General features: G+C 64.4%; 2 protein-coding genes across 4 annotated transcripts; one reads left to right on the top strand and one right to left on the bottom strand.

Annotated features, from left to right (window-relative positions):
• Positions 1-381: 381 nt before the first annotated feature.
• Positions 382-7745, bottom strand: HTRA2 (HtrA serine peptidase 2). Of its 2 annotated transcripts, none has more exons than XM_065634188.1 (8): positions 7194-7745; positions 5403-5607; positions 5138-5332; positions 4733-4765; positions 4347-4458; positions 3522-3591; positions 989-1084; positions 382-720 (listed from the first exon to the last, which is right to left on the bottom strand). In XM_065634188.1, the coding sequence occupies exons 1-8, from the start codon at positions 7577-7579 to the stop codon at positions 555-557; spliced, it is 1263 nt and encodes a 420-aa protein (XP_065490260.1). In that variant the 5' UTR covers positions 7580-7745; the 3' UTR covers positions 382-554. The 2 variants fall into 2 exon arrangements, with proteins under 2 accessions (XP_065490260.1, XP_065490261.1); XM_065634189.1 differs by having other exon boundaries at positions 4347-4455.
• A 16-nt stretch (positions 7746-7761) lies between these two features.
• AUP1 (AUP1 lipid droplet regulating VLDL assembly factor) lies at positions 7762-19393 on the top strand. Of its 2 annotated transcripts, XM_065634187.1 has the most exons (15): positions 7762-7972; positions 8224-8361; positions 8831-8981; positions 9751-9938; positions 10082-10154; positions 13069-13142; positions 13936-14002; positions 14387-14657; positions 14954-15094; positions 15240-15400; positions 15597-15685; positions 18104-18233; positions 18315-18409; positions 18543-18692; positions 19019-19393. In XM_065634187.1, the coding sequence occupies exons 1-15, from the start codon at positions 7926-7928 to the stop codon at positions 19065-19067; spliced, it is 1824 nt and encodes a 607-aa protein (XP_065490259.1). In that variant the 5' UTR covers positions 7762-7925; the 3' UTR covers positions 19068-19393. The 2 variants fall into 2 exon arrangements, with proteins under 2 accessions (XP_065490259.1, XP_065490258.1); XM_065634186.1 differs by lacking the exons at positions 18104-18233; positions 18315-18409; positions 18543-18692; positions 19019-19393 and adding an exon at positions 16688-16805 and having other exon boundaries at positions 7856-7972; positions 14552-14657.
• Positions 19394-19823: the final 430 nt, after the last annotated feature.

Below are 19823 nucleotides of genomic sequence, written 5' to 3'. Positions count from 1 at the left end.
GGGGCGCGGGGGCTCTTCCAGGACAGCAAGGAGTGTCTGGAGCTCCTCCTTCCCAGCAGGGCCGGCCGGGCTCCAGCCACCAGCTGCAGAGCGCAGAGAGGGCGCCGGCTGTCCCCAGGGCCCGGCTCCTGCGTGGGAGCAGCATTGCAGCACGGGGGGCACAGGGCTGGGGGGGAACGCGGGGCTGGGGGGTGACACGAGCAGCACCGATGCAGCAGCACAGCCCTGTCCCAGCTCGCGCATCCCGTCCTCCCACACGTCAGGGCCAGCGAGATGCTCTCGGCCGCCTCCGAGCCCAGGGACTCCCTTCCAGCACAGCCAGAGCTGCTGCGCGGGTGCAGACGTGGGTTCAGAGCTCAGACACACGGTGCTGGAGGTCCCTACAAAAGTGCTTTATTTGAGTTCAGAGGGAACGGTTGTACCACGAGTCCACCCCAGCACCGGGCCAGGCCCCTCTGCCCGCCCCTTCCAGCCCCTCAGTCTCTCCCTGACCACCAGACACGTCCTGCGTCCTTGGCTCCGGTGGCACCGCCAGCCCACGCCCGGCAGCACCGCTACTCCGTCACCTCGGGGACGACGCTCACCAGCAGCGTGTCGTAGCCGCGCCGCACCAGCAAGGCCAGGCTCTGCTGCGTCCGCACGGCCTCGTACACGTCCTCCGCGCGCCGCGACGGCTGCCCATTGATCTCCAGCACCACATCGCCCGCCTTCAGCCCTGCCCTGCGGGGACAGCGGTGACAGGAGCACACGGTGAGCGGGGGGACGCTCGGCTCCGTCTCCCCAGCAGGAAGGAGCACTGGGCACCACCACAGGCTGAAGCTGCCGCGCCGGGCAGCCCTCCTGCCACCACGGCACCCGGCCCGGGCAGGGTCACCACTGGTTTCTGCTGCAGACTGGAGGCCCCAGCCCTGCTGCTCTGGAGCTAAACACGTCCCACCCCGCTTAGCTGCTCCCTCACGGCACCCTCGAGGCACGGGGCAGCACTTACTGATGGGCCGGGGAACCGATGATCACCCTGTGGATCAGCACCCCGTGCGCCACGTCGGGGAAGCTGGGGTCACGCAGCTTCAGCTCCGCCAGGATGCTGCAGGGGAGAATCACCGTCAGGCACAGCCGGGAGGCGGACGGGGCTGCAGGGGCAGCAGAGCACAGCAGGAACCTCCTCCTGCATCCTGAGCACAGAGCAGCCACAGACCCCGGGGACCCAAACCCCACCATGTTCCTGGCAAAAACCGGAGACAAAAGTCCTGACTGCACCAGGGAGAGCGGGGAATGGCAGAGCGGCTGCCAGCTGGCTGCTGGCGATGCACGGCCCAGCCCAGCGCCCGCGCCAGATCCCAGCGCCCGCACCAGATCCTAGAGCCTGCGCCAGATCCTAGAGCCCGCACCAGATCCCAGCACCCGCACCAGATCCTAGAGCCCGTGCCAGATCCCAGCGCCCGCACCAGATCCTAGAGCCCGCACCAGATCCCAGCACCCGCACCAGATCCTAGAGCCCGCACCAGATCCCAGCGCCCGCACCAGATCCTAGAGCCCGCACCAGATCCTAGAGCCCGCACCAGATCCCAGCGCCCGCACCAGATCCTAGAGCCCGCGCCAGATCCTAGAGCCCGCACCAGATCCCAGCGCCCACGCCAGATCCCAGCGCCTGCGCCAGATCCTAGAGCCCTCACCAGATCCTAGAGCCCTCACCAGATCCCAGCGCCCGCGCCAGACCGTCCTCCCCGGTACCAGACCCACCGTCCCCTGCTGCAGCTTCACTTCTCTGCCTCTGGCCAACACAACAAATGCTACACCCCTCTTTTTGCCAGATGTGTCAAGCAGTTGTAGCCACATCTCTCCACTGGAGTCTATAGACTAAACAGCCCCAGTTCCCCCAGTCTTCCCACAGATTACGTTTTCTAAACCTCATTTAAATTCTGCACCTTCCACTGCTCCTCTTTGGACTCTCCCCCTGCTCCTCACCCCTCGTGAAAGCACCAGAACCGGACACAGTGCTCCTGCGGGATGTCTCCAGAGCAGAGGGACTGTGCACCGTGTAGCACCATTCCTGCCCCAAACACAGCGTTCCTGCCCCAAACACGGCGTTCCTGCCCCCAAACACGGCGTTCCTGCCCCCAAACACCGCCCCAGCTCTGATGGGATGCTGAGGAGCTCGTACCCAACACTGAGGTTCTGCTTCTGCTTGTGCGAGGGCCAATTTCTCACCTTCCAAACAAGCACGTTCGGGCACTGTATTTTAAACACCCGATTCCAAGCTGAGCAACCCCTTGCTGGGAGATGTTCCCAGTGCCCGGGCACAAACAGGCCCTGCAGCCAGACGGCTCCCCAGGAGCAGCTGCCCGAGCCCGCGCTGGCTGCGCTGGGGCTGGACCTGCGCCCCAGGAGACACGTCTCCAGTGTTTCCCGCTGCTTCCCCAACAGACTCTGCCCTGCGGCCTGGCCAAGTCCCAGCACCATCTGCTGGGCACACGGACATCTGCTGGGCACCCAAATGTCTGCTGAACACCCAGACATCTGCTGGGCAACCAAATGTCTGCTGGGCAGGCCAGCAGTGCTGAGGGTGCTCTTCCGCACCCCATGGCCCAAATCCCGGGAGGCACAGAGAGCATCTGCTCCTCCCTTGGGCCGCTGAGACTGCCCGTGGTGTCCAGAGGTGCCCCTGCACCCAACCCACACGCAGGAGCCTCGGAGCTTTCACAAGGGCAGAGCACACCCCTGAAAGGCGTTTCTGTGGAGCATGGGACACCCACCAACCCCGCGGCACGCTGAGCCCCAGCAGAGGGTGAAGGTCTCCGGGAAGAGCCAGGACCAGTGCAGCTCTGCCCGTGGACAGCAGAGCTGCTCCCAGGGGTGACACAGGCCTCACGGCTCCAGCGCTCGCTGCACGCAGGGGCTGCTGGCAGAGGCTGAGGCCACAAGGGTGAGGAGCCTCAGGCCCACAGGAATTCAGCTCCTGCCCCTCGGCAGCGCCGTGCCGGCAGCACACGACTCCCAGCCTGCCTCCTCGCACCCGCCGCTCCCTGCGGCAAACCTGCCCCTTCTCGTCCGACAGTCCCGCGTTCTACACCTGTTCCTGCGCCACGGCAATTCACCAGCAGACCCCTCCTCCCACAGAGAACAACCTGCCCTGTTGTTTCATCACGACTTTTGGTTGGCATATTGCGTATCTGTTAATTACACAACGTTTCTGGTGGCTTTTCACTCATGCTGTTGTCAGGGCTCCTGATCAAACTCCTCCCAGTGACAATTACAGACTGATCTGGCACTCTGAGGGTTGGTTCAGAGACTTTTAATCTGCTTTTTATCTACAGGTTCTGCCACAGGTGTAGAAACTGGCAAGCTTCTAATTTACGCCTGACACAGCCTAGAGTCTAAACACAAGCACAAAGACATCTGAGAACAGATGCTCCAGCTGTGCAGACAACCCTCCCCAACCCGGGCACCCTCAGTTAGTTTGGAAGACCCGTCACGCGGCCGCCGCGCCCAGTGCGGCCGGTCTGCTGGCCCCAGACACGTACCTGGGCGTGAGCGTCAGCATCATCACCCCGATGTAGCGGCGCTTTGTCTCTGTGTTGCCGAACCAAGAGCCTGTTGAAGGGATGGACATCAAATGACAGGGCTCAAAACAGACACGTGCTCCCCAGAGCCCACGCACCTCACAGCAGACAGGGGGTCACTCCGAGTCCCTGCCAACAGCTTATTTATGTTCCTTTTGCCAGGTGGAGCTTTGCAGATATTGCAGACTCCGCTTTCTTGGTGTGAGCTGTCATTTTTTTGACTGAGAACACCACTCCATGGTGTCAACATGACAACCAGATAGCAAGAGTCTGCATTAAATAAATTATCACAAACACAAAGGAACAAAAACAAGCAATGTTCGACATGACCAAATTAACTGCCTGTCCTTCACAATACAGCTGAGCCCAGCCCCTGCATTTCCATCAGCACACAGGGCTGAGCAGCCCCACGTTCTGGGTCATCCTCTCCCTTTTGAACACGGACACACGGTTCATTTATTTCCCATACGCTGAGATCTAATGAAAAGTAGCAACGGGCAAAAAAAATATTCCTCACTTACTCCTGGGTACTTAAGCACAAGCTCCTTGGGACACTTCGTAAGTCTGTATCGCAGCAGGTGCCCCCAGCCCCCTCCTCGCCGTCCTGCGGCAGGGACCAGCAGCAGAGCGTCCCCGCGGCAGGGGGGCTCCCCGCCAGGAGGAACCTCCTCACCCCCAGATGCTCTCAGAAGGGCCCGGAGCTCAGCTGTGCCAGAGCCTTCCTCTTCCATCCTCCATCCTCCTCCTCCCTGCTCCCCCCGCCCATTAAGGGGGCACCCGACTCACCCTTGCGCTGCTCCTCCTTCTGCAGGAACTTGCGCAGCCGGTCGGAGGGGATGGCAAAGGAGATGCCCGATGTCACCTTCATGGTGTTGACCCCAATCACTTCGCCGTCCTGCTGGTGAAAGGCACCACGCTACCGCCTGCAACGGGGTGGAGGGGGAACCGCTGTCCCTGCTGCAACCCCCTGCGGCTGAACTGCAGCCCCCCCAGGCAGGGATCCCCCATCAGAGCCCGAACAGCTCAGGGTCCCCAGAACAGACACCACACAGGGCTCCCGCCCCAGGCTGACCCCCCACTCCTCCCCACAGCCCCCCAGCAGCCGCGGCACCCACGGGTGCTCCCGCTGAGGGACATCCCTGCCCTGGCTGGGGAGGGGGCACAGAACTCACCAGGTTGACGAGGGGGCCCCCAGAGTTCCCAAACTGCAGCGGGAAGAGAGCAGTGAACAGGCTGTGAAAGCCACATCCCGGCACTGCCGGAGCCGCGCGGGAGGCAGAGCCCAGAGACGGGTCAGGCCGGGAAACGCGGCCAGCGCCGGGGTGACCGGCCCGAATCCCCCATCTCCCCGCGCTCCACGTCCAGCTGCCTCCCCGGACCCCACAGCACCTGCGGCCCTTCCCCAGCTGCCCCCTCCCCACAGGGCAGGGACGAGGGGCAGGGACGAGGGGCAGGGACGAGGGGCAGGGACGAGGGGCAGGGACGAGGGGCAGGGACGAGGGGCAGGGACGAGGGGCAGGGACGAGGGGCAGGGACGAGGGGCAGGGACGAGGGGCCGCCCCGCGGGCTGCGCTCACATCGATGGCAGCGTCGGTCTGGATGTACTCCATGTCAGAGGCGGTCAGGCCCAGCTCCCGGCTGCCGCGCTGGGCCGAGCTGACGATGCCGGAGGTGATGGTGTTCTGCAGGGCGAACGGGCTGCCCATGGCCACCACGAACTCGCCCTGCCGCACCTCGCAGGAGCGCCCGAGGGGCAGCGTGGGCAGCGGGTGCTGCAAAGGAGGAGGGCGGTGAGCGGACGGCAGGGAGCGCAGGGAGCGTCTCCCTGGCCCCAGCGCGAACCTTCGCCTTGATCTTGATGGTGGCGATGTCCGCGACCTGGTCCACGTCCTGCACCACAGCGTCGTACTGCTCGCCGCTGGCCAGCTTCACCCGCACGCGCCGCCGGTTCGCCACCACGTGCGCGTTGGTCACAATGAGCCCGTCCGGAGACACCAGGAAGCCCGAGCCATTGGAGATGGGCACGTCACGGCCCGAAAAGGGATGTCTGCAAGGGGGCACGGGTCAGGGAGGGGTGGCGGGCAGGGGCCAGGCGGATGGGGTGGCCCAGAGGTCTCGAAGCGGGGGTAGTGAGGATGTCTGGGCAGCAGCACCACGGGGGAGGCTCCTCCGCTGTCCCTCGAGTCTGCAGCAGGGAACCCGCAGGAAGAACCGGAGCCTGCACGCAACACGCAGGCTGGATCCCGCGGGGACAAAGGGCGGGGGGACGTGCGGGAGCGGCAATTGAGGCGCTTTGGAAGGAGCAGGGAGGTGGGTCGGGAGGCTGTGACATGCCCGGACACACCGAGCCTGGCCTCAGAGCGGTAACAGCCACTCAGAGGCGGTGGGCACCTCTTGAGACAGCCAGACGGACACTTGGGACCACAGGCCCTGGTCCCCGCGGGGCACATCAGTCACCCTGACCTCTGCAGGATGGCCCGGTGCTGAGCGGGGCACAGCACACAGTGACAGGAGTCACAGGGAGGGCTGCGGTGATCAGCGCCCTTTTGCCTTGTTCCGCCCAGCTCCCGGTGTCCTGAGGCAGAGCCCATGGGAACGCAGCGTCACACAGAGGAAGGTCATGGGAGGGGACGCTGAAGCCAACGGGACACGCACAACCCACAGCACCGGACAGGATTCACACGAGGGGGCGGCCGATGTTCCTGCTCAGGTGTCACCGTGGGAAAGCGGGCTCCTGGTCACTGGAACAGGGCAAACGTTACACCAGCCTGCAAGGCTGCTGAGAACAAGGGTCCTGAAAACTGCACATTGGTCAGCTTCGTCCCCATTGCTGGGAAATGTGTGGAGCAAATGCTCTCAGAAACACTTCCCGGCACACAAGACGGGGACAGGGAGCAGCCGGGACAGACGTACAGCAGCTCGTCTGCTCAGCCAGCCCGGCTGCCGCGGGCAGAGCAGCAGCTCTGCTGGCACCGGGTGGGCAGCGGACACGGCTGCCCCGGGGAAACCTCCCAGCCTGCTCCCCGGGGCACCTGCGGCCGCGGGGGACACCTGCCAGCTGCTGGGGACACCTGCCAGCTGCTGGGGACACCTGCAGCTGTGGGGGACACCTGCCAGCCATGGAGGACACCTGCCAGCTGCTGGGGACACCTGCCAACTGCTGGGGACACCTGCCAACTGCTGGGGACACCTGCAGCCACGGGGGACACCTGCAGCCACGGGGGACACCTGCAGCCGCGGGGCACACGGGGGCTGGCAGCCCGGCAGGGGAACAGGCGGGACCAGCCAGGTGCAAATCCGGCTGGTGGCGGCTACTGCCACCGTGTCCCGGGGGCCGAGGGCAGCGACGCCACCACCGAGCGCTGCTGTCCCCTGGCGCGGGACGCGCGGGACAAACGATGGTTCTGGAGCCCAGAGCCGAAGCCACAGCCGTGCTCTGGGGCGGGCTGCCGGGGCTGCCGGGGCGGCTGTGCCCGAACGGCCCCGGGACGCGGCGGGGCGGCCGCGGCGGGTCCCTGCGGTGAAGGCGACACCGGCCGGCGGTGCACGGGGGAACGGGCCCGCCCCAGCCGGGCCGCAGGGGCCGGGCCGGGCGGAATGGCCTCGCGGGGCGGCGGCCGCCGGTGCCGGTACCTGCCCACGATCTCCACGTAGACCAGCGCCGGCGCCGTCTTCTCCACCACGTCGGCGATGAAGTTGAAGGCGGCGCGGGGCGAGGCGGGCGGCGGGGCGGGCACGGCGGCGCGCAGGGCGGGCAGGGCGGGCAGCGGGGCCCGCCGGGCCTCGCTCCCCCGGAGCCACAGCAGCACCAGCGCCGCCGCCCCGGCGCCCAGCGCCGCCGCCAGCGCCCGGGCCCCGGCGGACGGAGGAGGCGGAGGAGGCGGCGGCGCCGAGGCCCCGGCGGAGGGGCGCGGAGGCGCAGGGGGAGGAGGCGGCGCTAGGACCCCGGGGGGCCCGCACAGCGCCCGGCACCAGCACCGCGCGCGCGGGACCCGCGCCCCACGCGCCAGCGCCGCCATGCTGCTCCGGCGCGGGGCACGCCGGGAGCCGGAGTCCCGCCGGAAGCTGTGGTCCGCCGCGGGGCACGCTGGGAGCTGTGGTCCCGCCGGGAGCCGCAGGACAGCGGCCGGCGGGGGGAGGCGGGCGGGGTGTGCGGCGGAAGCAGCTCACCGGGATCACCGGGATCACCGGGCCCGCCAGCCCCTGCCCGGTGCCGGGGGGCCGCGGCGAGAGGGCGGGAGCAGGGGCGGGGCGGCGCGGTGCACACCGGGAAGGCGCTCCCAGGCTGCCCCGCGCGGGCGGGCGCGCGGCCGCGGGAAGATGGCGGCGGGCGCGGGGCGGCGCTGAGGCCGCGGCGCGGCGGGGATGGAGCCCCCGGGCCCGGGCCCCGAGCGGCTCTTCGACTCGCACCGGTGAGCGGCGGGGGCCTCGCCGGGCGTGTCGGGGGCGGCCCGGGAGTGCCGGGGTGTCCCCGGGGCGGCCCCGGGGCCCGCTGGGGAAGGGTCGTCCCGCAGGAGCTCTGGGCGGGGGGTCGGGGTGTCCGTGGGGCTGGTGGGGGCCCAGGGAGGGGCCGGTGTCTCGCTGGGCCCCGGGGGGCAGCCCGGGCTCCGGCCGCCCCGGGTGTCCTGGCCCGCTCAGGTCGCTCTGCTCCTTGGCCCTGCAGGTTCCCGACCGATGGGTTCCTGCTCCTGGCCCTGCTGCTGTACGCGCCCGTGGGGCTCTGCCTGCTCGTCCTGCGCCTATTCATCGGTGCCCACGTCTTCCTGGTCAGCTGCGCCCTGCCCGACAGCGTCTTGCGCCGGTGCGTGAGTGCGGGGCTGCGGTTCTGGGGGCTGTGGGGTGCGGGAGGGCTGCCCTGGCCCCGGGTCCTCAGCCACGGATGCCTCTTGTGGGGATGCACGGGGAGCTCTGCTCTCGGGACTCCTTGCCCAGGCCCCGTGAATGTGTCTTTCTGCCAAGACCAGAGCTGGTAGTTGCCTCTCGAATGCTCAACGGCTGATCTGAGACACTTGGATCAGCTGAGTCCTGAGTCCTGCTAAGAAATTCTATATGCAGCTGCTGCCCCGTGTTTTGTGCTGCAGTTACAGCTCTGTGGGCATCCTCCAGCCCCAGCTGCAGCCCCAAACAGCGCCTGTCCCCAACACCCGTCGTATCTTTGCACCACTGCCCTCCTGCAAGTCACATGAACTCCTGGGTCTCTGTTCCGGGTGTGAACACCAGCAGCGGCTCAGGCTGCAGGACCTGAGGAAATCGCTGTCCTGCCCTCTCAGGTTTATTGTACGTGTGATGTGCTCCGTGCTGGGCTTATTTGTGCGGCAAAGCGACCCCCGGCTTCGCGACGCTAGCGTGCGTGTGTACATCGCCAACCACGTGACACAGTTCGATCATAACGTCATCAACCTTCTGACCTCATGTAACACGGTGAGTGACACAGAGCCCTGCAGCAGCTCTGCAAGCAGCTCTCTCCGTAGAAGCGCAGACAGAGCTCCTCCAGCGTGGAGGCGTCGCCGTGTTCTTTGGTTCTTATTTGTTAACCCAGGATTGTACAAACTCTGAGTTTTTTCTGTGGTTCAGTGCCGCATTTTTGGGCTCTGCATGAGAAAATGAAATGGGGCGGGGAGGGACAGGGAGCGTTACTGTGGGTATTGGCTTTATGGAAAGAGAGGGGACAGACCCTGGAGCTGTGTCGTTTTCTGCCCCGTCAGAGTGGTGCTGTCAGGGCAGGTTTGCTGCAGGGTTTTCCTGCAGCGCCAGGTGCCACATCTGTGTGGAGACAGTGGCTGTGCAGGGAGCAGCGGGGCTCGGGTTGTGCTGCTGGGCTGGTAGTTGTGTAATGTCCCCTGCGCTCTTGTGAAATCCCTCCTGTGGAGTTCCTGAGGCAGCAGGCTCCGAACGTGCCTGGGAGTGAGCAGGCTGGTCCACGTCCTGAACAGCAGTAGATTTGCTCCTCACCTGGAGAAAAGTCACTTTTGACAGTGGCATGTCCTTTGCCCTGCTTGTCAAGAGCCATGAGGGAGAATGTGGGGAAATGTGGTTGTTGCCCAGGGCATTGGGAGGTTCATTTCTCTGGCAGACAGAACCAGTCTGGACTGAAGACTAGGCATTGAACCCTGGGGAATCGGGGCCAGAGCAGCTGCTGAGGCCCCGGAGGGGAACAGGGCACATTCCTGCCTGACTGTTCTCCCCGCAGCCCGCGCTGAACGCTGCCCCCGGATTCCTCTGCTGGTCGCGGGGGTTCCTGGAGCTGGGAGCCGGCAGCCGAGCAGAGGAGCTGGTGCATTCTCTGAAGGCGTATTCGTCCCACCAAGCCAACCCCCCACTGCTGCTCTTCCCGGAGGAGGCGGCCACCAATGGCCGGGCCGGCCTGCTGCACTTCAGGTACCAGGAATGGGCACCGTGGAGCAATGCTCGCATGGTGTTGGCTTTGGGGTCCCTCGTGGCCGCATTCTCCAGCTTTGGGGTCCCTCATGGCCGAATTCTCCAGCTCTGGGGTACCTAACAGCTGAATTCTCCCTTTCCAGCTCCTGGCCATTCTCCGTGGCAGACGTGGTGCAGCCCGTGGCCCTGCACGTCCAGAGGCCCTTGGTCACTGTGGTGAGTGGGGGCTCAGGGTGGGGGATTCTGGGGACGTGCGCTGTGGGGGTTCCTGGGGATGTGTGTTGTGGGGGTTCCCGGCTGTGCCCGTAGTTCTGCTGCTGCCCATGGTAGCTCAGCCTGGCCTCGTGTCCAGACTGCTCTTTGGTGCCTTTCCCAGGGATCTTCTGCTGAGTCCAGATCTTTTAGTCACTCTGGCAGTTTTGATAGATGTTTTAGCAGCTCAGCTGTTTAGCAGTGCCGTCTGGCTCCCATGTCTGCAGTATCTCTGTCTCATCTCTGTGAGCTCCCCTCCTCTAAGGTGCTTTGGCAGCAGCTCCAGCCGCCCTGGTGACCGGCCAGGTGCCGGCGGTCGTGCAGCGCTCTGGAGCAGGGTCTGGAACTCCCATCTCCAAATGCAGACACGTAACATGATGCCACATTAGTTTCAGAAAAGTGGCAAAGTTCATGAGCATGATACTGGTGCTGCTAAATAGATTGCAATAGAACTGTTCTCAGCTTATTTACAGAGCGAGATTTTGTTGAATTTCTTATTTCTTGATACGATTTATGGATCTACTTGATTACGTTTTATGTTTGTCTGACATTTTAGTTGATGCTCTCCTGTCCGTCTCTTTAGGCCAGTAGGGCACAGCGGATGGATTTAAAGCCCCTTACCAGCAGGTCACAAAACGTCGCTGCCCGCACTAACACACCAGTGTGCGGGTGTTCCCAGCGAGGCTGTGTCAGGGGTGGTTCTGTGCCAGTGCTGTTCAGCGCTGACACTGATGCTGCGGGTGACAACACTGAGATCTCTGCTGGGAAAGTTCGTGTTGGTGACTAATGAAGCAACCGGGTTATTGATTGTGACCCAGGGAACGGCCGTTACTTGTAGGTGTAACGTGGTCTGCGGGTGCGTAACGAGGAGTATCTGTCGAGGTGAGGAGCAGGGTGTGAGCTGGTGTGCGCAGTGGTGGAAACTGCTGTGATACGATGGCAGCTTTGGTCACCCCGCTGCTGGGGGGCAGCAGCAGAGCTCAGGGAGGGGTCAGCGTGATGCAGAACGCAGAGCAGCACCTTAAGGCTCTCAGCTTAATCACCTTATCAGAGAAGCGGCAGAGAGGTTATTGTGGGCAGCTGGTTGCATGTTGGAGAGGAGGCTGAAGAGTGAAGAATTCTTAGTTTTTTTCTGACAAAGCAGCAGTCTGCAGATGCTGGGACTATGTGTTGGGACTGCACACGTTCAGGTTTCAGTTAAGACACTGTTTTCTAACAGTGAGGATGCTTTACCTTTTTGAATGACGACCCCAGAGAAGTGGCAGAGCTGTCCCATTCTGGACAAATTTCTCATCTTTTTATAGTTTTGGCTCCTCTGAAAAGTTCTGTGATGTGCGACAGGGTGTATATTTGACTGTGCATCCTTAATGAATGTCGGGGAGAACAGCGAGCACACAACTGCAGAGCTGCGTGGAGATACTGGTTTAGTCATTTGTTGGCTCGGGTTTTCAGCTCCTGATGCCGAGCGGGACGTTTTGCCCCTGCAGCACACGGGCTCAGCAAGTCCTGGTGGGTTTGTCCTGTAGCTGTGAACCAGCAGGATCTTCCAAGGGCTGGAGCTGGGATACTAACAGTGGCTCAGTCAGCACTTTACAGCAAGCTTCCTTGGACACTTACGTGATATTTATCAGACACTGGGCTGAGCAAACCGCCACATTGGGGTTTAAGGATGAATTTTCTCCGGCTCCGACTGGCTGGACCCTCATCGGAGGCGGCTGCTCTGAGGCACGGAGCAGCGCAACTCAGGTCTGGCTGTCGGCATCACCGTAAGGCCTTTGGGTTTAGTTCCTCAGGTCTGTTTATCCGGCAGATAAGGTTTCTTCACGTTGCCCTCGGTGTGGTCGCTGGGCTTTTCTCATGTACAACAGCCCTTTCCCACTGTGGAACAAACCTGTCTGGGAAGCTGTGCTGCTGCGGTCGGGATGGTGTTGGGAGTAAAAGCGGCCAAATGAGCTGCACCATGAGCCGCGGACCTGCAGATGGTCTCACTGGCTTGTGGCTGTGCGGTCGCTGCGGGATAAAAGCAACCAGCTACAGAAATCCTGGAAACAACCTCCATTCAGTGGCAATTTCTTCAGAATCATTGGAAAGTGTAGATGTGGGGAATCTCTGGAAATCTTCAGCTTTCTGCTCGTGGTCAGACTGGATCCGAGGACGGTCCATCCGCACGGGGCTGTGTCTGCTGGAGGACAGAGAGCCTGTCGCCTTGGAACTCTGCTGCTGGCAGCGGAGCACTGCTGAGGGAAAGGGTATCTAATCGTTTTTAGAAATGAGAAGAAAGTAATGCATTACAGCTTGCCTTTAGTGAATTGTCTTCGAAGAGAAGAGTAGTTTGAGACTTCACAGTGCAGCCTGTTTGGAAATGGAGAGAAAAAGGGTATGGGGGCTGAGACATCACGTGGGCTGTTCCCATCAGAACACGGGAGGATTGTTCATGATTCTAAGGAAGCATTAATAGGTCTGAAGACATTTTTGGTCCCTTCCAAAGGCACAGTCTAGTAGAGAATGTCGGAATATCAAGGGAAATTCTGGCTGTTCTGGTGGGAGGAGCAGATGGCTTGGGGCAGGGGAAGCTGTGACTTGCACCCTGCCGGGCGCAGACCAGCAAAGGTGCAGCTGCCCTGGGTGTCCCTCGCTGTGCGCTGTGTTTGTGTTTCCTCTGCGCTGGGTTTGCGTTCCCTCCGTGTCTCTGCGCTGGGTTTGTGTTCCCCCGTGTCTCTGTGCTGGGTTTGTGTTCCCCCCGTATCTCCGTGCCCATGTAGCTGCTGCTGCCGAGGCTGAGCCGTGTTCTGCCCCTGCTTCCCCTGGAGACCCAACCAGCCCTGCGGTGCCATCTCACTGCACTCTCACTGTGCTCTCACTGTGCTCTCCTCCCCAGAGCGTCGCTGACTCCTCCTGGATCACAGAGCTGCTCTGGACCTTCTTTGCTCCCTTCACAGTTTATCAAGTAAGGTACTACGTCTCTTTCTCTCATTTGGGGCAGGGTTCAGGGTGGCCAGAGCACCTGACGTGTTTGCTGTTACAGTAAGAGATCTTTTGGTGTGCACTAACACGCGTGCCTGGTATGGTATCTCAGCATGGCTTTGCTCAGAGTCATTTGTCCGTGTGAGGTCCAGCTCCTGGACCAGCTTCTGAAGTGGAGGGGGCTCCTGGCTCCTGTGTTCTGTTGGTGAAGGAGAGGAGTCTCCCAGGGCTTTCGTGTCAGGTTTGCTGGGTGTATTTTTGAGGCAGCTGCTCTGCTGTGGTTCATCCCAGGACTGCTGGTCCTGTGGGTGGTTCCCTGCGGCAGCTCAGTCCGTGTGTCCTGCTCTTCCCTGCAGAGGTGGCTCAGGCACCGGCCAGGGCCCAGCTAAGCCCGACTGCCAGGGCAGCGCTGGGGCTCGGAGTCAGACTGAGGGGTCGGGGTGTTTCAGTAAAGGAAACTCTTGTGCGTAGCCTTCCCCAGCCACATCTGCTCGAGTCCTGCTGATCTGTTTTCTACTTCCATGTAAACAGCAGTGTCTCCTCATTTGGGGCCTTTCTGGGAACTTCCTTTGGGAGACACTTTGCATGTTACGCTTGAGTGCTAATAAAGATTCAGTCAGCCAGTTTTGTCTCTGGGCCATGCCTTGCCCTAGCGCTGAGGTTCGTTGCTCCTCGTGGAGTGAGCAGGGAGGGCTGGGGGCCACACGCTGCGGTGAACCCATGGGGCTGGTTCCCCAGCAGCCCCTGATGCTGCCAGCCCTGCGCTCTTGTCCCCATTCAGGTGGCTGCCGTCTGTCTCCAGACGAGCTGAAGAGCCAAGCGAGGATTTTGCGCTCCGAGTTCAGGAGGTAGGAGGATGGAGTGGGAGAGGGCTGTGAGGACTGCTGCGATTTGGGATGGTCCCAGAGAGCGGGGTGCAGGAGTTGCCAAGGGCATTGCTGGACGGGTGTATCAGTATGATGGGAACTGGCCCCTATTTATTGCCCCTTATTTTTTCCATGGCCTGTTTGTGACCCCCCATTTATCCTCCTGCCTGTTACCAAGGCTCTCCCCATCCAGTTCAAACCTTTCACTCCCTGTTCATAACACCACAAATCAAATAAAGCAATTGTTTCTCCACCTTTCCCTCATGTGCTGGCACTTCATAGCTCCTGTACCAAAGATCTCGTATCTCCCTGTCAGCCTGTTTTGGCAGGATGCTCTTGCCTACCCTGGTCCTTCATGTGCTCCAGGCAACACTGAAATGCACCACTGAGGCCCTGCAGAAATCAGTTCCCCGTGCTCTTGCCCTCGCCGTGGCTCCACGCAGGCCTGTACCGCTGACACCCCGCGAGACGGGGCCGCCGGGGCCGCGCGTCCTGCGTGTCCTGTACATGTGGCTGTTTGCGTTTCTGCAGCTCCTGGCCGTGGAGCTGGGTGTGGTATCCACACGGCTCACCGCAGCAGACAAAGCTGAGCACATGAAGAGGCTGAGACACACGTCGCTGCTCCCCTTCGCCCCTGGTAGGTTCCTGAGTGGTGTCCTGACTGCGGAACTGCTGCTTGGGCTTCGTTACTCAGGTGTGGGGGGAACGGAGCAGCACTTTCGGTCTCCTGGGGAGCAGGGGCTGCCCATGTGCTCCAGGCTGCGGCTGTCGCTGCCTGAGGGGCAGGCAGCACCGCTGTGAGTGCAGACACGATGGTCCCGTGCAGGATGTCTGGCTTTGTCGGACCAGCTCATCCTGGAGAAGCGCAGCTGTTGCAGCTCAGAGGCCGCGCACCTCTAGGCTGCCCCTGTGCCCACTGCTCTGCTCTTGCAGGCTCCAGCCAGCCCCTGGCAGCCCGGCTCCGGGTCCCCTCCGGCCTTGGCGCTGCTGAGGACATGCGGATCGTGGCGATGGCGCAGCGGGTGAAGGAGGTGCTGCCCCACGTGCCTCTGGAGGTCATCAGGACAGACCTGGGTAAGTGATGTTGGGGTGTGAGCATCACCATCCCTGCCAGGTCTGTGACACCTGAACAGAAACTGTCCCTGCTGCGCAGGTGCAGCAAGACTGTGGGTGTCCCGCGCAGCAGCTCCCTCTCTGACAGATCCCCTTGTCCCCGCAGCCCGTACCAGCTGTGTGGACACCACCATTGCCAACCTGCTGGAGGGCAGCGTGCCGTTCTGCCCTGAGAGCGGGGAGGACAGCGCTGACCTGCCTGCCCCGGCCCCCTCCCCGCCTGCAGCCGCGCCCAGCGCCCAGGGCTCCGCGGCAGCACCTGCCCAGGTACAGCTGGTGGGTGGTACCTCTGCTCTGGTGGCCGTGGCCAGAGCACCATGGCCTGTGTGCAGGACTGGCCGTGGTGTCTGGGGAATGGAGCATTTTAACCTGGAGACCAAATTGTCAGTGGGGCCCTCGCGGAGCCACTGCGGAGGTCTCCCAGCTGTGTGTCTCCTGACGGCTCTCGCACTTTCTGTTCCAGCCAGCCCCAAAGCAGTTTGCAAAGTCCCCCGTGGAGCGGCACCTGTCCCTGCAGGAGCGGAAGCGAGCGCTGTACGACTACGCCAGGAGGTGAGTCTGTCTGTCCGGTGTCACGTCCCGGTCCCCAGGAGAACCCGGGTGTGTGCCATGCCGGGGTCAGCCCCATGCCACCTCCTGCCCTCCCATCCCCTCCTGTCTCCTCCCGCTCCTGGCCAGTGGGGCTTGGCCGTGCTGCAGTGGAGCAGGCAGATGTGTGTCTGTCCGTCCGTCTCCCCCAGGCAGCACTCTGGCTCCTGGGCTGCCGCAGGGCTTGTGGTGCTGGGCCAAGCTGGGACAGCAGCTGTTTGCCAGGAACAGGGCTTAGCAAAAAACCTCATTTGGTTCTTTGGTGTAGGGGGTTTGACTGATGGAAATCATTGTGGGACTAGAGATTTATTTGAAATCAGTATTGACGCCCTGGAACACTCATTTTAGAAGTTTGCAGTTTGGCCCCGAGGGACAGTGCGATTAATCTCAGTGCAAGCAGAGAATGACAGAGAACAGGGAGCGAGTGTGACCCTGTGCCTGGTTTTGAGGCAAATACTGGAACAAGGGCTCAGACCCGGTGTCTGAGTCCTTTTTTTAGAAAAGAAACAGAAAATTCCGAATGAGTTTGGCAGGGAAGTGCAGCGTGCTGAGCTTGCTGTGAACGAGCGGCAGAAATGGGGGTAACGGCAGAGCAGTAACGGGGGTGAGAGCTGGGAGCGGAGAATTTCCGCGGGGACGGGGCGGCTGTTCCTGCGGGAACCGGAGGTCCCGGGGGCTCCAGCCACACAGCGGGATGGGAGGCGACCCCGGCCCGGCTGCCCCAGCGCGGGGCGGGCACGGAGTCTCCCGGGGGCTGGGGGTGCGGGCAGTGCCGCTCCCTGACGCGCCGTGTCCCGGGGCCGCTCCCTGACGCGCCGTGTCCCGGGGCCGCTCCCTGACGCGCCGGGGCCGGGGCCGGGGCCGCTCCCTGACGCGCCGGGGCCGCTCCCTGACGCGCCGTGTCCCGGGGCCGCTCCCTGACGCGCCGGGGCCGGGGCCGCTCCCTGACGCGCTCTCTCCCCGCAGCCGGTTCGCCCAGAAGCTCCGTGCGGCGCGCGGCGGCCCGTGAGGCGCGGCGGGGGCACCGGAAGCGCCCGAGCCCTGCGCGGCCGGGCGGGGCGCCCCCTGGCGGCAGAAATAAACGGCGGCAGCGTCTGGCGCGGCTCGGCTCTGCGGGGGCGGGGCCGCGGGCGGGGCGGGGCCGCGGGCGGGGCGGGGCCGCGGGCGGGGCGGGGCCGCGGGCGGGGCGGGGCCGCGGGCGGGGCGGGGCCGCGGGCGGGGCGGGGCCGCGGGCGGGGCGGGGCCGCGGGCGGGGCGGGGCCGCGGGCGGGGCGGGGCCGCGGGCGGGGCGGGGCCGGCCCGTCTCGTCTCCGTGCGGAGTCGCACGCGTCGCGGCTGCGGCCCGCTCGCGCACGGCACGTAGGCGCCACTTAAAGGGGCAACGCGGTGGAGCCGGCCACTCCCGCGGCGGGGGGGCGGGCAGCGGGCGGGTGCGGTCCCGGGGCGGTGCTGGCCGGGAGCCCCGCGTGGGGCCGGCGTTCCCATCGCTCCCGCCCGGGTGCGGACCCCGCGGGCCCCACCGGACTCGGCCGGTGCCCTTTTAAGACACGGGCTCCCGGTGCTGGTGGTTTTATTTACATGGGGGCTCGCGGGCGTCACGTGACTGGCTGAGCGCGGCGGCACCCGCGGGGCCATGGCGCGCGCCGGCGACGACGGTCCGTGGGGAGCGGGGGCCGGGGATCCCGGGGGGGCCGGGGATGGGGATCCCGGGCGGGCCAGCATGACCCGGGTGTCGGGGCCGGTGGGATCGCCGGGCGGGCAGACGTGCGGGTGGGGGTCCGGGTCAGCGGGAGTCGCGAGAGGGCTGCTGTGCTCCGGGGAGGGAGCCCGGGCGGGAGTCCTGGGTGGGCCGACACGCACTGGGGATCCCGGGACGGCTGCACGGGGGATGCGGTTCCGTGGGGTGATGTGCGTGGGGGAGGCGTGGATTAATGGGGGTCCTGCATGTGGGGCTGACATGCACTGGGGGGCCGGGGCTGGGGGGCCGCGGGGAGCAGCCCTGGGTGGGTTGGGGGGGGTGGGTGTCCCGGGTTAGGCCCTGGTGCTCCGTGGTCCCGGGCAGCGGTGCCAGATGCACCGGGAGGGCTCCGGCCGGGCTGAGCCCAGGAGGCCCCAGGGGCGGTGGGGAAGTGGGGGCTGCGCTGAGCTGACGGCCCCCCAGGCTCCTGGGTGGAGCTGCGCTGTGGCCCAGCGTGCCTGGAGCCCGAGCGGTTCTCCTCCTGCCACACCGACGTGGAGCGGATGCTGCTGGAGGCCCAGCTGGAGCCGGACAGCGGTGACGGGTGAGTCCCTGAGGAGCCCGGGCACCCGCAGCCCTGCCCGGCTGGGCAGTGTTGGGGCCAAGCGGCAGTGCGGGATGGTGACAGCGGGTTGTGTTTGTAGGGCCCTGCTGGCGCTGGGCTCCCCAGCCTGGGAGGATGCTGGAGCCGGGCAGGCGAGCGAGCAGCCTGGGCAGAGCGAGCTGCCCCCTCCCGGCAGCCAGCCCCAGCCTGGCTGGCCCCACACACGGCAGGTGAGGGGCTGTTGCCGCTGCGCTGTGTCCCAGCTGCGCTGGCTGTGCCGCTGTCCTTACCTGCCCTGCGCCTCCTTCTAGCAGGACGTGCCGGAGGAAGCTGAGCGGAGGGAGCAACGCCTGCCAGCATCCCTGACCGGGACCTGCGCCCGCCACCCACTGCATCTGTCCCCAAAGTAAGGCCCATGTCCCCTGCCAGCAGATCACAGTCTTACTGTCAGCCTTGTTACCCCTGTCCTGTTGTCCCCATGCCCTCCTGTGTGCTCTGCCCTTGCTCCTCCTGCCCCCTTAACCGTGCACTTTCCCCAGGGAGTTTGCCTTTGTGTGCTCCCCCCAGCCAGTGCTGTGGAGCCTGCAGGGAGGTACAGTGGGGAGAAAGAAAAGACTTTTCAGTTCGGAGCTGCTGCTGCTCTTCATTCCCTCGCTGCTGCTCAGCCACCTGCTAACCCTGGGCCTGGGGTGAGTTTCCAATGGACCTGTCAGTGCTGCGGGGCGGCCGTGACCAGGACCGGCCCCGTGGTGCAGCGGGGCGAGCCTGGTGCTGCCTGGGGTGTCCGGGGGCCTCGATGGCCCCGGCCCGGGGGGCTGTCCCCAGGAGGGTGGGGGGAACGCATCTGGATGTGGATCCGTGGGTGCCGTTCTGCACCACTGCTCCCAGCAGCCGCAGTTGTCCCCGTGGCTGCTGCCCTCTCCTGTCACTGCTGGCCCGCTGAGGCCAAGGTGCCTGTCCCCCTGCGGGTTCCTGTCCCCCTGCGGGTGCCTCTCAGCCACTCTCTCCAACGCAGGATCTACATTGGGAAGCGGCTGGCAGCCTCCTCGACAAACCCGCTGTGAAGAGCTGGGCTCAGCAAGGATGGGCGGCTCCGCTCAGCGTGTGGAGGGAACCCGGGCACCAGCGCAGCGCAGCTGCTCCCAGACTCCATGTTGTGGCACGAGGCGGCATCTCCCTTGTCCCTTTTTAGCCCTGGTCTAGGGAGCTGATTCCCCCACGTAGACAGGCCCTGCTGACGGCAGCTCCCTGCTGCAGGCAGCCCTGCCCTCCCCAGCCCTCGGTTACGGGTCCAGGTTCCTTCTCTTTAGCACAAGACTGTAAATACGACTCCTGAGCCTACAATGCCACGTGTGAATAAACAGCCTATGCCAGCTTGGCAGGCAGAGCAGCGTGCGGCAGCCACTGCGCCGGGCCCGGCACAGCCCAGCCGTGGCAGAGGAGTGCGCCCCAGTGCACCGGGTCCCCGTGGGCTCTCCCTGTGTGTGCGGGCAGGGATTGTGCTGAGGCTCACACAGGGTGTCCAGCCCCACCACACAGTGCCCAGCTGATGCACGAGTCCTTTATTAGCTGGCCGTGGCTGTGTCCTGCTGCAGCAGGCAGGCAGCGCAGTTGGCCGAGGCAGCAGCACCATCCCGGCACAGGCGGCTGCAGCACCAGGGCCCAGCAGCAGAGCTGGCACCATGCGGAGGTGACGCTGCCCAGGGCCACCCGCAGAGCAGGCCGGGCACAGTGCCAGGGCAGGAGCATTTGTCCAGGGCTGCAGGATGGGGTGGCCGAGGGCCGGAGCTGCCCCGGGATGCAGAGCAGGGGCGGGAGGA

This window comes from Caloenas nicobarica, chromosome 4, assembly GCF_036013445.1.
Source record: "Caloenas nicobarica isolate bCalNic1 chromosome 4, bCalNic1.hap1, whole genome shotgun sequence".
Taxonomy (NCBI): Eukaryota; Metazoa; Chordata; class Aves; order Columbiformes; family Columbidae; genus Caloenas; species Caloenas nicobarica.
This window is presented reverse-complemented; position numbering and strand designations above follow the sequence as displayed.